Here is a 16,262-nt window from a genome sequence, read left to right as displayed (position 1 = left end):
CAATTCAGTACTCTTCATTTATCTTACATATAAAATGGATAAAATAGAGTATCTATGCAATAAAAAGTAGAAAAACAACTGAAGTAGTACTTATACACAACATTTAAAATGGAGTAAATTTTTTTTTTTTTAAATATGTGATACTGGTGCTTGATGAAATACAGATTTAACTGGAGAACTATAGAGCTGTGGCTAGAGACCTAAGAGGGACTTTGAAAATTACCAGGTGATGGCCGGGCGCAGTGGCTCACACCTGTAATCCCAGCACTTTGAGAGGCCAAAGTAGATGGATCACCTGAGGTCAGGAGTTCCAGACCAGCCTGACCAACATGGAGAAACTCCGTCTCTACAGGCACATGCCTGTAATCCCAGCTACTTGGCAGGCTGAGGCAGGAGAATCGTTTGAACCTGGGAGGCGGAGGTTGCGGTGAGCCGAGGAGATGGCACCATTGCACTCCAGCCTGGGTAACAAGAGCGAAACTCTTGACTCAAAAAAAAAAAAAAAAAAAAGACACAAAAAAGTAAGTGATAATGGTCAAGGCTGTCTTTTGATTCACAAACAAAATTACTAGAAAAAAACAGGATGGAAATGAATGATAATGAAATGATTCCAGGAAAACAAAAGGAAGAAGAAAGCTTCTTGAGATAGCTGAACATGTGTTGGAAAAGGAAGAAATGTGGGAAAAGCGAGTTAGTGACTGTGACTGTGTACACCTCGTAGTCAAAGACTGAAAAAATTAGTCTGGGAGTGGAAAGAGGCAGGGAGAGAAAGAATCTGGGGCAGGGGGTATACAATGTGCACGATGCTACCGATGCTCTTAAGAGAAAAAGTGACTATGGTGCAACAGGCACTAATGGTACTATCACCCAAGGGTCGGCCAGCTTAGAGCCCAGAGCCAATGAACCCGGAGCAGAGGTGGTGTAGAAATGAGACGCGTAGGAACTCATTTGAAGGCAGATTTAACTAGTCAATTCTAGTACATTGTTAAGTGGCATGTTTATGACTAGGGGGATAAATCTTATGTAATTTAAATGCATATTAACTTTGCTTTGTAAAAATTTTTATTTATCCAATTCGTTTGATCTCCTCGTTAAACTGAACTTCTTGAGGGCAGAGAACATATCTTGTTTATCTTTGGATTTTTAGAGCCCAGCATAATGCCTCAGTAGGCGTCAACATTTACTGAATGAAGGAACTCCTGCCTAAGAATAAACCACTTGAGGACAGAGATCGCGTTTGTTGTTAAGAAGTCTTTTCTATGTCCCCATAGTGCAGAAGGCAATACCCAGCACACACAAGTACACACTGGATGGTCAGTTACTGCTTAGAGCACAAGCAATGCATCATTAGGCAAGAGAATGTTATGAGTAGTGGGCATGGTATGGTGGAAAAACTTGTATCCGAAAACAGGCATGGGAAAGTAAGCACAGAAGGAATAGCAACCGATCTGATATGAGGGCAGATTAGAAGATGGCATTTAATTAATCATTATGACTTTTTAAAAATTTTAAACTTTTATAAATTATAAAGTACTTTCCCATACAGAATTTTGTTTATATCTATCTTATGTAAAAGGTTTTAGGTAGTTAGTAAAAATTTTAGGAAGATGGCCTAAAACTATCTTGATGATCATACTTTTCTGTAATTAAGAATCCATCTGTAGATACAAGAATATGCTTCTCAAATATGACATCAGAAATTTCACTGGTGACCACAAAGCACAATTTGGCTAATTAAATTGTTAGAAATACCTGAGATGCTGGGTGCAGTGGGTCACGCCTGTAATCCCAGCACTTTGGGAGGCCGAGACGGGTAGATCACATGGGGTCAGGAGTTTGAGACCAGCCTGACCAATATGGTGAAACCCCATCTCTACTAAAAATACGAAAATTAGCAAGGCTTCGTGGTATGAGCCTTTAGTCCCAGCTACTCAGGAGGCTGAGATAGGAGAATTGCTTGAACCCGGGAAGGGGAGGTTGCAGTGAGCCGAGATTGCACCACTGCACTCTAGCATGGGCAACAGAGCAAGACTCCATCAAAAAAAAAAAAAAAAAAGAGGTATCTGAGAGCCAACACAATCATGGTAATCTGACTTGCAAAGGCCCAGAGAGAAGGCTCTAATAAAGTTACATAGGGAATTTTGTTTTGAAAACAGGCCTCATAAATACCATTTCTCACAGAGGTAAGCTAGTACTCATTATAAATATTTATCTATTTTTAGAAAAAAAAAGACCTTTCTGATTTTTTGTAAACATGATTGTTTCTAAACATAGACATCCAAAATACATGTGGAGCTTGTGAGGCAAAGCAGCCAGGCAGTAGAGTTATAATGCCAGAATTCCAATTAAATATTTTTTAGAACTTGAAGTCTTAATTTAAAATGATTTTTAGCTCAATCAATCTTATTTTATTTTTCTTGGCAGCAGGAATTTTACATTATTATACATAAATATAAATTAGAAATAGAATTTCAAAAAGTCATCCCTTAATGAATTTCTCTATTTATTGATATAGAGCAGACTTCTAAGAGAATCATTCTGGTGGTAGCAAATAATTAGTTCTCATCAGTAATTCTAAATATATTTGATTCACTGAGAACTATTTTAAATTCTTCATGACCTAAATAGTATTTAGGTACTATTCTTCAAAAATATAAGGCATTTTAGTAAAGGATTCATTTTAGATACTCAAACTATTGAAAGAGGGAAAATGCAAACACATACTAATGGAAGGCTCACTTTCCTGCTTGTACTAATATAATTTTCCTCTAATCACTTTCTTACTCTATTTTGGGGACTAGAATAATTATTGTGGAAATCAGCATTTCCTAATGAAGATTTGCAAGATGAATTGGATATGTAAATGCAATGCCTTTATGATATATAATAACCACTTTTTCAAATTCATCTCTCCTCACATTTCTTTAGACATCTTTACATTTTCAAAAGATTATCTAAATTCTGTAAGTTTGCTTTACAAATAAGTAACATCTTAATGTGATTAAATTTGTTATTACTTGGGTGTCAACTAATAATGTACAGTATGTCCTATTAATGAATCTTAGCATATTTAGGAACATTCTTAAAAGACCTATTTTACCCTTTCCCACAGATAATATGCATTAATATTCTTAACTTCCAATTAATTATACCTGGTCTTCTACTTTCAAACTCTTGTTCAAAAACAAAATTCATAAATTTACTCTAATAATTTTAATGAGTTCCATGTTAAATAAAATTCTGATTAAAAACAACACAGAATACACAGCACTCACCTTGGAAATACTGTCCATATCTCCTGAGCCTGAAACAAAATATAAGAAGAAAGCCTTTATTAGGTAAGATTTCATTTATAAATGAAACACTCCTTTAATTTAAATAAGTGAAGTATACTATATGTATTTTCCAGCATATAGCTCCTGAGTTTTTAAATCTGAAAAAATTCCTCTTCTTTTATACAGTATAGTGAATCAGTACCATCTGATGGAAAATGCAAGGAGTTCTAGCCTTAGTTCCCAATCGTTTTTTTTTTTATGGAAGCATGAAGAAAACTGTTGTTATCATAGATTCCTAAATGTGAAATTTTAGAAAGACCATTTTATATACCCTACCCAATTAAAAATTTAAAAATGTATATATAACATATATAGAGATATCTACATATATTTTTTGAAAATGATGCTGTAAATCTGATAAAATATAAAATGAACACTTGCGACAATGTTTGACAATATTTTAAACCATAATTTACTATAATAACCAAAAGCTAAGTATTAATATTAAAAAGTTGATAGCAATGAATATTCCTGACAATTCTTCAAAACTAAAAATGTCTTTAAATATTATATTTTTATTTTGATCCTTGGAAGAAATAAACAATCAATATGAATTTCTTTTCTTATGTAAGAAATAGAGACCGGGTGCAGTGGCTCACGCCTGTAATCCTAGCACTTTGGGAGGCCAAGGTGGGTGGATCATTTGAGGTCCGGAGTTCAAGACCAGCCTGGCCAAACACGGTGAAATCCCACCTCTACTAAAAATACAAAAATTAGCCAGGCGTGGTGGCAGTCCCCTGTAGTCCCAGCTACTCAGGAGGCTGAGGCGGGAAATTCACTTGAACCTGGGAGGCAGAGGTTGCAGTGAGCCGAGATCACATCACTGCACTCCAGTGTAGGTGACAGAGTGAGATTGTCTCAAAAAAAAAAAAAAGAAATAGAATCATACATTAGGTAACAGAACAATAATCAGATCTTTGCCACAATATTAACTTTATTTTAAACAATTTAACTTCTTACAATTAATTTTCCTAGCATAAAAATAATATAACATTTTAGTAGCATAGCATTCAGTCAACATTACAAATAAAGCTAGGGCTTATTAATATAAGTTGTAAATAAGTAGGCATAATAAATTATTAAATACCGAATGCATATATGCAATCATATATATGTGTATATATAATATGTACAGTAATGTTCATTGTAGAAAGCAATGAGCCAGTTGCCAAGCATAGGTAAAAATCTTCTGAAAATTCTATTCTGGTGACTAAGATAATGAGAGCCTTTTAACTATTTACCAAATATCATCTTTTTGTGAATGGTTCTACAAATAACAATACTGCAAAGTGAATTATTTTGCAATAAATTGGAAAATAAAATTCAAGAATGGTGCTGTCCAATAGAATTTTGTGCAATGATGGAAATGTTTCTCTGTGATGTTCATTAAGGTAGTCATTAGCTACAAGTGGCTGCTGTGTACCTGACATGTGGCAGTGCAACTGAAGAACTGAATTTTAAAATTTACTTAATTTAAAATTAAATAGTCACACATGGCTAGTGGCTAATGCAATTGGACAGTGCAAATCAAGACTTTGCAATCTAGGCAAAATAAGTATGAATTCTTAAAAGCTCAAAAGTCTCTTAGTGTACTGCAAATAATTTGGTTATTGAAAGATTTTCCAAGCATCAGAAGGAGGCATTTCCTGACCTTAGGTCGGGAAGCGAAATCTTATATATAACCTAAATTACTCATGAACATATTTTTTCCAACTTAAGTAAAAGATGAACCCTTTCCAAAAGAAAAAAAAAATCATAACTCCCATCCCCATTGTCAACTTTTAAATTAGTTTATGGTCATGTTACTTGAACATATACGAACATAAAAAGTGTTTTTTTGTTTTGCATTTAACCTATGTGAATGCAAAACAAATATAACTATAGTATGTGGTATGACCTAGTCCATTTTGCAACACTTGTCTGTATTTCTCACTATTGTTAAAATTTTCATTCACCTTGCAGCTATTTAGCTTCATGTGGTAAGAAGGCATCACTTATAAAGTATGTTTTCTTTTTCTTTTTTTTTTTTTTTTGAGATGGAGTTTTTCTCTTGTCACCCAGGCTGGAGTGCAATGTAGCAATCTCGGCTCACTGCAACCTCTGACTCCTGGGTTCAAACGATTCTCTGCCTTAGCCTTTTGAGTAACTGGGATTACAGGCGCCCGGCACCCTGCCCAGCTAATTTTTTTTTTTTTTTTTTTTTTTGAGATGGAGTCTTGCTCTGTCACCCAGGCCAGAGTGCAGTGGCGCGATCTTGGCTCACTGCAAGCTCCGCCTCCCGGGTTCAAGCGATTCTCCTGCCTCAGCCTCCCGAGTAGCTGGGACTACAGGCACCCACCACCGCGCCTGGCTAATTTTTTGTATTTTTAGTAGAGACGGGGTTTCACCATGTTAGCCAGGATGGTCTCGATCTCCTGACCTCGTGATCTGCCTGCCTCAGCCTCCCAAAGTGCTGGGATTACAAATGTGAGCCATGGCGCCTGGCCTATAAAGTATGTTTTCAACCATCAGTCACTTGAAATGGTCTTTATCACGAAGACAATGTAGGCAGTGTTCTCTTAAAAGAGAATCATTCAAATTATCCAGAATATGATTAACAATTTTATGTTAAAAAGGAGGCAAACATAAAAATGCAAAAACAAAATTAAGAAATTCTTGGAGAGAACTGAGATTCTTCTGAAACTGTGTCCACAGAACTCTAGAGACAAAACAACAACAACAATAACAACAACAACAAACAGCTGCAAGAATACTGCAGCCTTCTGGGTTGGGCAAGCATGACACGTGCCCACAGAAGCAATGTCTCCTTTTATGGTAAGACATGAGATTTCTATAGGTTAAAATAAATAACTGTGAATATGAACTAGAACAATTCTCACACTTCTGATCTTCAAGTCATCTACAGTTATAACCAATAAAATGTCAATTAAACTATCTGTATGAGGTAAAAGTTGAAGTATTTAAAAATGAGTAGCTGGCTATGGAAGAACTTTGGAAACTGTAATATGCACTAGGTAGAATTAAGGTTTTGTTATGAATTTATTCTAAACATCAAATTGAAAAGCCTTACCTAAAGAGCCATTCATGTGATGTGACTCCATTCCTCCTAATCCACCCATGGGACCATCTGACCCAGGGCCCATTGGAAACTATTTTAAAAATGAAGAAAATCACTGTAATCACACTGAAAACAATGGCTTATCTCAATTTTACAATATATTTAACATTACAAGACACTGCCACAACTTATTTTTACTTGCAAGCTATGGAGATCTTTTACTTGATGTTTTTCAGCCTTGTGGGTTCTCTAACTGGACTGTTCACCTCTCTCATATTGTTTTCTCTATGTTCCACATATAGATGTTTAGCTTAATCACCATTCATCTCCAAATTTTTCTTCTTCAGATATACTCAGAAAGTATATACATTCCAGTGCAAATTAGAAGATAAGCATTTTCCTCTATGATACTGACAAATTTTCTGTTGAAAACCAAAAGTGGTTCTTAAGAAGCTGTTAAGGGTATTGGCTTATTAATAAGAATAATTCAATGTCATTATGACAACATTAACATTTTTCTTAGTAGGCAATCTGTCTTTGTTTAAATGGACATAATAAATAATTTCATCTTATAGGTTAAATACATTTCATTCCTTGGGGATGGCTGAATATAGCTAATTCTTCTTGGCAGTCTCAACCATGTCACTTCAATGACACTCAGAGGTTCCATGGTAATTCTGCTTAACATTTTTCAAAGTAGTGGAATTCTTTTTTTCTTTCCTTTCTTTTCAGGTGGAATCTTACATTAGAAGTCTGGTTCAAAACAGGTGTGCTATGATGGGGTTGGTGATAGAGAACCCATGGCCCGCCCACTCAGTCTTCCTCTCATCTCTCTAGAAGACTAAGGAAACATGGAGCCCAGTTCGAAGACAAGTTACCATAATACCTTACACTTACAGTTAAGACACCCTGCCGAAAACACTTTCTCTTCAAATTTCCCATGCCAAAAGCATTTCTACCATGTTGTATGGTGCAGAATATTGACTATGGTGTGTGTGTGTGGATGCAGTGGTGGTGGTGACTAATCATGAAGGCTTTTAGGAAGAAATAACTGCCTTTGGCAGGCAAACCTGTACTTTACCACCTCTGTGTGGGAATAAGATGGCCTTCTATCACCATGGGCAATACAAGCCACATGCTTATAAAATTCCCCAAGAGAATGCCAATTTTGCTTGGTAAAATTGAGTATCTAAAAGCAGTTCAGTAAACAACTTGGAATATGTATGCCTCACTGATATAAGGCATATATAAGTCAAAGAAATTGACTTTAAACTTACTGCTGTTATTCAGCTTTTATCAAAAGCATAGTTTAGATATGGGTTGAAAAACTGGTGCTGGTAGGCCTAGTAGCCTGTGAACTTTTATCTGGCTCCTACAGTGTTTTAAAAGACACTAAAACTATGGGTATGTATGTTTGGTCAGTTTAACATATAACATATATATCTTCTGATTTTTCTTTGATTTCTGCTACCCTATATACACATGTATATGTGTATTAACTACAATCTGTTATAAATATTTCTGTAAACATGTAGGCCTTATAGATAAATAAAATGTTTTCCTGTGAACTTCTGTGGAAAAATCATGACCATATGCTTTATTAAGAACACCCAAGTTCTTCCTGTAGTAACTGCTTTAGCTCCATATTTAAACTCTAGATTTCATATTCTAAAAAAAATAAGCATAGCCAACCTCCTCCTTTATTTTCAAGTTTATCAGGACAAAAAAAGATCACAATGAAAAAGCTTAGTGATGCTAAAAATGAGGTTAATATAAATGGTTATACATAACCTGTCATTTTCAAATAGTATATATCATTAATTATTTACAATAAAATAAGATGAAACTAATGTGTAATTGATTAGGATCAGTTTTACTTTTAAATTATATTGATATAAAATCTCTGTTATATATGTGTACTGTTTTTTTTAACCCAGCTCAGAGAAAAGAATTTGACTTTTTGAATATCTAATAAGCTCCTGGATAATAAAATATAAAGTTTAAACAATATACAGGACATGGAATGCACTCAGAGTTTGAAAGTCTTCAAATACATTCCAAAAATAAAAAAAGTTCATATTTACATTAGGTCTGTTAGGTCCAGGAGGTACTGCATTCATTAAAGTATACATGTTATCGCCAGAGTTGGTTGAATCTGAAACAAAATATTACTTAATTAAAATATTTCTTTAGAGTCTATACCCAATTCATCACAAAGTAATGATCAAAGATGGTCTGCATACAGATACCTCTCTCTATATAAGCTGCAACACTTGAAATTGTCATTACTAAAAATAAATACCCACAGTCATTTTCTGACCCCAAAATTGTCATTCTGAGGTCATAAATTAGGTATGAGGAATCACTTCAATAATTCAGGTAAAAGTATTATTAGAAATTTAAAAAATTATAGTAAAGTTTTTCTTTTTAAAAAAGATACTTTTTTACTTCAAGCAATTCTATGTGTGTGTATGTGTGTATATGTAATATATAATATCTCTTAAAATTCAGATTCAGTCGCTTTTCAGTTTTATTTCCTTAAGTTTCCAATATACAAATTTTAAAAATAGTCTTTTTACTTAATAATTAGTGAAAGCTGGTGGACTATCCTGGCTTAATTCCGAAAGAAAAAGATTAGAGTAAGAGTATACAATTAGAATAATGTAATTCTCCTGTTTGAACTAAAAGCCAGCTTCTTCCAGCACAACTTCTGATGAAATGTTTTTACTCACTTTATTTTTGATTTATTATAATAAAAATATCTGTACTGCATATCCATATAAATATATGTAACATTGTGCAGTATTTAAAAAATTTTTATTTCATGTCTGTTAGCTAATTCGAATTAAGTCTCTGAGCATACATGTTTTTATAATATAAAACCTAGAGTGAAAGGCTAAATATTTTACATTGAGAAAATATAAATGATAAATTATGGTTTTCTATTTTTCCACATTATACAGTTTTCTTAAATATAATGTAGTAGGCCTCTTTTGTTTTATTTTGTTTTTTAGACAGAGTCTTGCTCTATCGCCCAGGCTGGAGTGCAGTGGCACAATCTTGGCTCACTGCAACCTCCGCCTCCCAGGTTCAAGCGATTCTCTTGCCTCAGTCTCCCAAGTAGCTGGGACTTTAGGTGCATGCCACCACGCCTGGCTAGTTTTTTATACTTTTAGTAGAGATGGGGTTTCACTGTGTTAGCCAGGATGGTCTTGATCTCTTGACCCTGTGATCCGCCCACCTTGGCCTCCCAAAGTGCTGGGATTACAGGCGTGAGCCACCGCGCCCCGCCAGTAGGCCCATTTTGAGAAAAAGATGTGTTTAAAATTTTTGTACTGATTTGAGACAGAAGGTAAGTATCATTTACTTTCTCATGGCAGTAACCACAGAGTGGCAATTACTTTTCCTTTTACTGTGTGATTACTCATTAGACATTAATAAGTTTATTATTTTAGTGTGTATTACTTACAGAGTAGATCTCATGTCATTTATTGGTTGGCTGTGAACAATGACCCATAAATCTAAATACTGTATCTTATTTGAATATATCTATTTGAATATATCATAATGTTGAAAAAGTTGGAGTGCCTACCTCAGGTTGACCCTATTTGTTTATTCTAAGGAAGGTCCTAACCTACTTTTGTGGCCTTAACTGTTTTTACATCCTTGTGTATGCTATACTCCTGTCAACCCAGGCTACTTGTTTTTTCCTGTGACCAACCTTTCTGCCTCCATGATTTTGTTCTTTCTTCCTCCAAACACCTTCTCAATCTCTATGCACTGAAATTCTACTCACTATCGAAGGGCTATCTCAAATGTTATGTCTTCCATGAGGTTTTTTCCTGGCAGTTCCAAGTGCATGAGTGCTCCCCTCCCACTGAGTTCTGCCTTCCATTATAGGAATATTTTACTGCTTTATTCTTTCCTCCTGCTTCCAACTAGGATATAATAAGCTCATGGAGAGAAGGAAAGGACCATGTCTTACTCATCTTGTGTACTAAAGACAATAAGTACTGCTAACTTAGATTTAACTGTTGGAATAAACTCAATCACACACAAGATTAACTTTAAAAAATCTTGGATTGCTTTTTAAACATAGGAAATCTTCAAATGGTTTTTCAACTGTATTGGCCTTACTCTTGGTGAAAGGAAGATGGGCTACATATTTTAAATGTGCACAAAGAAAAGAAATTTATCATTTTAAAGACTAATCAAGAATATAATTTCATCTGCTACAGAAAAAATTTGAGAGGGCTAAGATTGGTATTTATGGCCGGGCGAGGTGGCTCACACCTGTAATCCCAGCACTTTGGGAGGCTGAGGCAGGTGAATCACTTGAGGTTAGGAGTTCCAGACCAGCCTGGCCAACATGGTGAAACCCCGTCTCTACTAAAAATACAAAAATTAGCCGGGCATGGTGGCACACTCCTGTAATCCCAGCTACTCGGGAGGCTGCAGCAGGAGAATTGCTTGAATCCAGGAGGCTGAGGTTGCAGCGAGCTGAGATTGTGCCACTGCACTCCAGCCTGGGCGACAGAGACTCTGTCTCAGCAAAGAAAAAAAAAAAAAAAAAAATATATATATATATATATATATATATATGTATTTACTGGAAAATGTCTGACTCCTTTCTATGTACAGAAAAACTTTACAATAAAGTGGATCTCCTGGGACCTCCTTTCTTGTGGGTGGGGTGCTGGCTGAGTATTAGAGGAGTGACTGTGACACAGGATGAACACATAAAAGAGTATGCAAAAAGACTAGGAAGATGTACTTGAGGCAATTTCTGGTTTGAAAGGAAGATTACTTATTGCCTGCAATGTTCAGTGTTGCTCCAAAAACTTTTTTTTAGTCTTGCAGTGAAGCATTTATTATTCACATGCTACCTTCATAAATTAAACATTAACTTCACCATATAAGAACATAAATATGGGCAAGATGATCAGTTGATATAATTCTATCTTCGATGAATTGTATCATTTTCAATGAAGATGCCTTCAGGACACAGACCATTAAATATCCAAGGAGTTAGTGAAGCAAAGTAAAATTTTGTATTAATTATCAAGTTTATGATTTTTCTAAATTGAAAGGGCTCAAAATTAAAAATTTGTATTGGTATGATCAATGATACTGAATTTCAAGCTTCTATCTTAATTTCAACAAGCCAGTTAAAAACATATGAGTTTAACAGTAAAACATCATAATCAAAAATACTTTATAATTATTAAAATTTCCCATCTACTTAATCATCCCAAAGTAATAACTGATAGAGTTTTAGCCTATTTCTTTGTTTTCTACTTTCTAGATTTGTGTTACGGTTTCAAATGAAACTGTGATTATATTGCATTGAATCATGAGATTTTATTTTTCCATGTCATTACAAATTCTTTGATAATAATTATAATGGCTCTATTATATTCCAACCTACACCTTAAACATTAATTTACTAATTCCACTAAAATTGAATTAGGCATGAGTTTGTGTCTACTGTTTTACTCTTGAGTATAACAAATGAGCATCCTTCTACATAAATCTTGGGTTGTATCTCTGTCATTTCTAGTATTAGAAGTATAGAGTCACATGGTATGAACCTTTTCATGGCTCTTGAACATTTTATCATAGCATTTTCTAAGAAGGGTGTGCCAATTTAGTCTTCCACTGTTAACAACCCCAAGACACATTTAATAGTCTGTGTGAAAGTCTCAAAAATAAATGATAAAACTATTTAAAGTAATTATATAAAAGGATTATGAAAACATTGAAGTATGTTTTAGTTTAGAAGATAAAAAACTTTTATTATTACATAGTGAATTTATTAGCTGACTAATAAATACTTATAGACATGTAGGGTAAATAATACTGTAAGTACGTCTTCATCCTTCATTCATCTTAGTAAGATAATAGATGTGGTGAGTCTGATTTGGCATTTTAAACCTAATGAATCCATGTATTTAATGTTTTATTTATTCAGAAATTTTCTAAATTGTAGAAGATTTGGTTAGTTTTATCAGTCTCAATAAATCTTTAAGTTAGACACATTTTTGGGCAATTCATATAGATCAACAGTGTTCATCCTAATTAAATCTGACACTCACACCATAGGAATTTTCTAAATGCTTAACTGGATAATACTTATTTAAGAACACTATATTTCTTCCTACCATGCTGCCTCTACTCCTTTAACTATCGTGAGAACATGAATACTACTAACTTTATTTCATGAACAATTTCTATATTCTGTGATTTTATTCTAATAATCAAATGCCCATGTGGCTAGTTTGATTACAATACCTGCTGGACTAGGCATGATGGGTGTTCCTGGTGGCCCTCCACCTCCTGGAGGACCCTAAATAATTATACAAAATTTCAGTAAAAATAAGGCATTGCAGAAGAAAAAACAGAAGTTAGACTTATATCTATAATAATCCAATTTGAAAATAAGAGCAGAAATATATTTTCTCTAATTTATTTTCTTTGAATGCACAATCATTTCAATATTCTACAAAACATAATTTAGCTTAAATATGTTGAGACTGTTTTGACAAATTTCCAAAAACAATGAGCCTGTAACATTAATTCATTATTCATGACTTAATCATATCAGTTATAATGAGGTTAAGCAGAAATCATTCAACAGGGCCTTTACAAATCCATAAAACAGAAATAATTCATATGTATTTTTAGTTTTTATAGAAAGCCAAAATGATATTCGCTTAGAGAATATCTTTAAAAATGAAGATATCTGCTTATTGATTCATATTCTTAAAAAATGCACTGATGTCATTTCTTTCTTCTGTCAGCATCAATTGCAACGTTTCTGGAGCACTGTACCTTCCACTATCACATCAATTAGAAATGAGAGGCAAAGTTGACTAATGCTGTGGGTTATTGAGGCTGTAGCTACACAATCAAACTGAAATGGCGATTAGGTAATTCTAAAATTAATTCAATAATTTCAGATAACCAAAATAGATAATTCAGGCAATGGGTTGTAGGCTTTTTCAGATGCTCTATGTACAGCAATCAAATTAACTTTTAAATGGCAAAATTTTAACTTCATTCTGAATGTACAGATACAGCCTGCCAATTATTTCAGACGAGATCGGGCACATTCAGGGTGGTATGGCTATAGACCTGTCAATTATTTCAAATAATATCTGTATTTGCACAACTTAAAATTTATTTTAAATAAATGTCTATAATTTCATAAAATGATATATCAGCCTTATTCATTAGTGGCTTTAAGAAAAAATAGGTTTTATATAAATTTTCTTACTTTCATTTTTATTTCATAGAAAATGCAAAGAAAGACTTGCTTAGTTTTATAGCTTACATGAACACTGAACACTAAGTTCACAGGTCCAAAGCAGTGTGTGCTTTTCACTATGTTAATAAAATACTATTTCCATGGAGAGTGAAATGCTCACTGATTTTCTTCTTATGTGTTCTTTTTTTCCCCTCCAGCTAGCCACCACCTCTGAACATTTCTGTGGGAAAGATTTCCCTTGTTACCATTTTATCCTTGTTTCTCTGTTAGGTGTTTCCCTCTAAATGGTGTAACGTATTTTCCTCTATGTTGACTTTGAGATGTAGCTAGGATCATAATGTGATGATGATGATTAAAAGGTCACTTGTAAGCTCAGGAGGTCATATAAAACTTATTAATTTGACTTCACATTGACATGAATTTTTGGAAAATTCTAATGTGTACTAAATAGTAATAATGATAAAAATAAGTGTTCTCAATTTCAAAGAACAACCAAAAAATGAAATGATTCCTCTAAATTATTAGTCATTATTCTGCCATCTAATTCATTTGTGATTGGGAGAAAGTTTAATGTCTTCTTAGATGCTATGTGTGGTGCATAGGGTTGGACTGGGGTGTAGATTATTCTCCTGGAGAACCGCAAATTCAAGCATATTACTGTGTAACTGGGGATTACTCTCTTCATGATTGGACAGAGTGTATTGTACTGGTTTTCAGAAACATATGCTGAAGTAAAACACAGTACTCAGGGCAATTCTGGCCAGATTGATAACTGTTTCACTAATGAACATCAACATATGTACTGAGGTTGGCAGATGAAACAACTCAAGATGTTCACTTCTTGGCCAATACACAGGGGCTCTTCTTAACATCTGGACAACTGTTTCATTGCCCAAATAAAATGTAACATCAATTCTTATAAGCAAACAAACCCAAATGTACTTACTACATAATTCCCAGGAGATGCTGAGGAGTATGGTATCTGGAACACGAACAGGACAAAAAAATTTTTGATTCATGTAGCAATATGGACACTGACCTAAAATGAATTTATTTCATGATTTTTTGTCAAGTTTTAAAAATGTATCACAAAGCATAGTAAAGGATAAAAAAATTTATATCTGTTTAAGTACTGGAAAACTGAATAATAGTAACTTGGATTTACACAAAAGAAGGCAGATTTTAGTCAAGAGGATTTTAGACAGAATAACTGCTTTAAGATATATTGGTTTCAGATAAGTTGTGCATATTGCATGATACTAATTACTTATTCTGTAAGTAGAAATATATATATTTGTGTATCTAAAAATGGGAAACCAGAATTTTTCAAATTAGTAGTATTTACACATACAATTTCTAAGCTATGCAAAAAAAGTTTGTTAATACGAGTCTCCAAAGACTATTAATTTGTGAGGATCACATATGGGTAACAAACTCCCTTTTTCTCTTCAAATCAAGCTCTTCACCAAGCTCTTTTCTAGAGATTAGAAGGTATTAATACGACATTGCTGTGATAATTTAAGAAATGAAAAACCAGAAAACCTATGTTTAAAAGTAAGCCCTCGAGTATGCATATTAATAGGGAAAGTTAAATCCAAATATTTTCTTTTTTCACACAAGCTTACTAGCTAACTTGTATTAAGATTCTGTACATCCATAAGAGATATTTTTGTCTTATTCTGAAGAACACCAATAGATTACTCTCTACTCGAAGTCAGACAGCCAGGGCCAGAATAGGACCTTTACAGTAGTGAAAAGATGAGTGCTTGTATTATTCTAAACCATCTATCCCAATACCTGCCATATAATTAAACACAAAAATAATATGAAACCATAAAGTAAGTATAAGGAAGTACAACCAAGTTATGATTTCCTCTTGATAAATATTTGTTTTTTTGGAAATATTTAATATTAAGTTATTTGAAAAGCTTTTCTCCTTATTTGGTGTTCTTGCTTTGCCTTAAGCACACAACACATGTCCCGAGGCTCTGCTTGGTCTGCCTATGAGTAATTCAGCACTGCAGATGGCCACTGCTAGAGTGCTCAGCATCACTAGGGATTAGAATTAATTCTGCTGAGTACCGAGATTTTTTTATGGCAGCAAACATTTACTTCATTTAGTGAATGAATACAACTTTGCTCTCTTGGGTCCCTTTCAGTTCATGATCTACCTACCATCCATCCTCTGCTTCTCATTTTCTTGGAGGGGACAAGGTCTTTTTTTGTCACCTAGGCTGGAGTGCAATGGGACAAACAAGGCTCACTGCAGTCTCGACCTCCTGGGCTCAAGCAATCCTCCTACCTTGGCCCCACAAGTAGCTGGGACTAAGGTGTGCTCCACTGGCTAATTTTTAATTTTTTGTAGAGATGGAGTTTTTCTATGTTGCCCACGCTGGTCTCAAACTCCTGAGCCAAGCGATCCACCTGTCTTGACCTCCCAAAGTGTCAGGATTATAGGCGTGAGCTGCTGTGCTGGGCCTACTTCTCTTTATTTAAATGTGAGTCTGCCCTTTCCAAACCACCAATTTATCTATTGGCTCCTAGGACCAATTTCATCTCTCTCTGCCTTTAGCACTTGGCTCATGTTCTTCTGTCACTCTAT

The 16,262-nt window shown here is 34.3% G+C and overlaps 1 protein-coding gene across 10 annotated transcripts in view; it reads right to left on the bottom strand.

The window, feature by feature from the left end:
- The window catches only part of SSBP2 (single stranded DNA binding protein 2), a 324,480-nt gene that overhangs the window by 13,387 nt on the left and 294,831 nt on the right, over window positions 1–16,262 (bottom strand). For all 10 annotated transcript variants that reach the window (XM_003822253.7, XM_063604176.1, XM_003822255.6 and 7 more), the window contains 5 exons: window positions 14,607–14,642; window positions 12,685–12,739; window positions 8,478–8,548; window positions 6,406–6,484; window positions 3,276–3,304 (listed from right to left, as the gene is read on the bottom strand). In XM_003822253.7, the coding sequence (XP_003822301.1) occupies window positions 3,276–3,304; window positions 6,406–6,484; window positions 8,478–8,548; window positions 12,685–12,739; window positions 14,607–14,642 (270 nt within the window). The remainder of the gene's footprint in view (window positions 1–3,275; window positions 3,305–6,405; window positions 6,485–8,477; window positions 8,549–12,684; window positions 12,740–14,606; window positions 14,643–16,262) is intronic.

This window comes from Pan paniscus, chromosome 4, assembly GCF_029289425.2.
Source record: "Pan paniscus chromosome 4, NHGRI_mPanPan1-v2.0_pri, whole genome shotgun sequence".
Classification (NCBI taxonomy): domain Eukaryota; kingdom Metazoa; phylum Chordata; class Mammalia; order Primates; family Hominidae; genus Pan; species Pan paniscus.
This window is presented reverse-complemented; position numbering and strand designations above follow the sequence as displayed.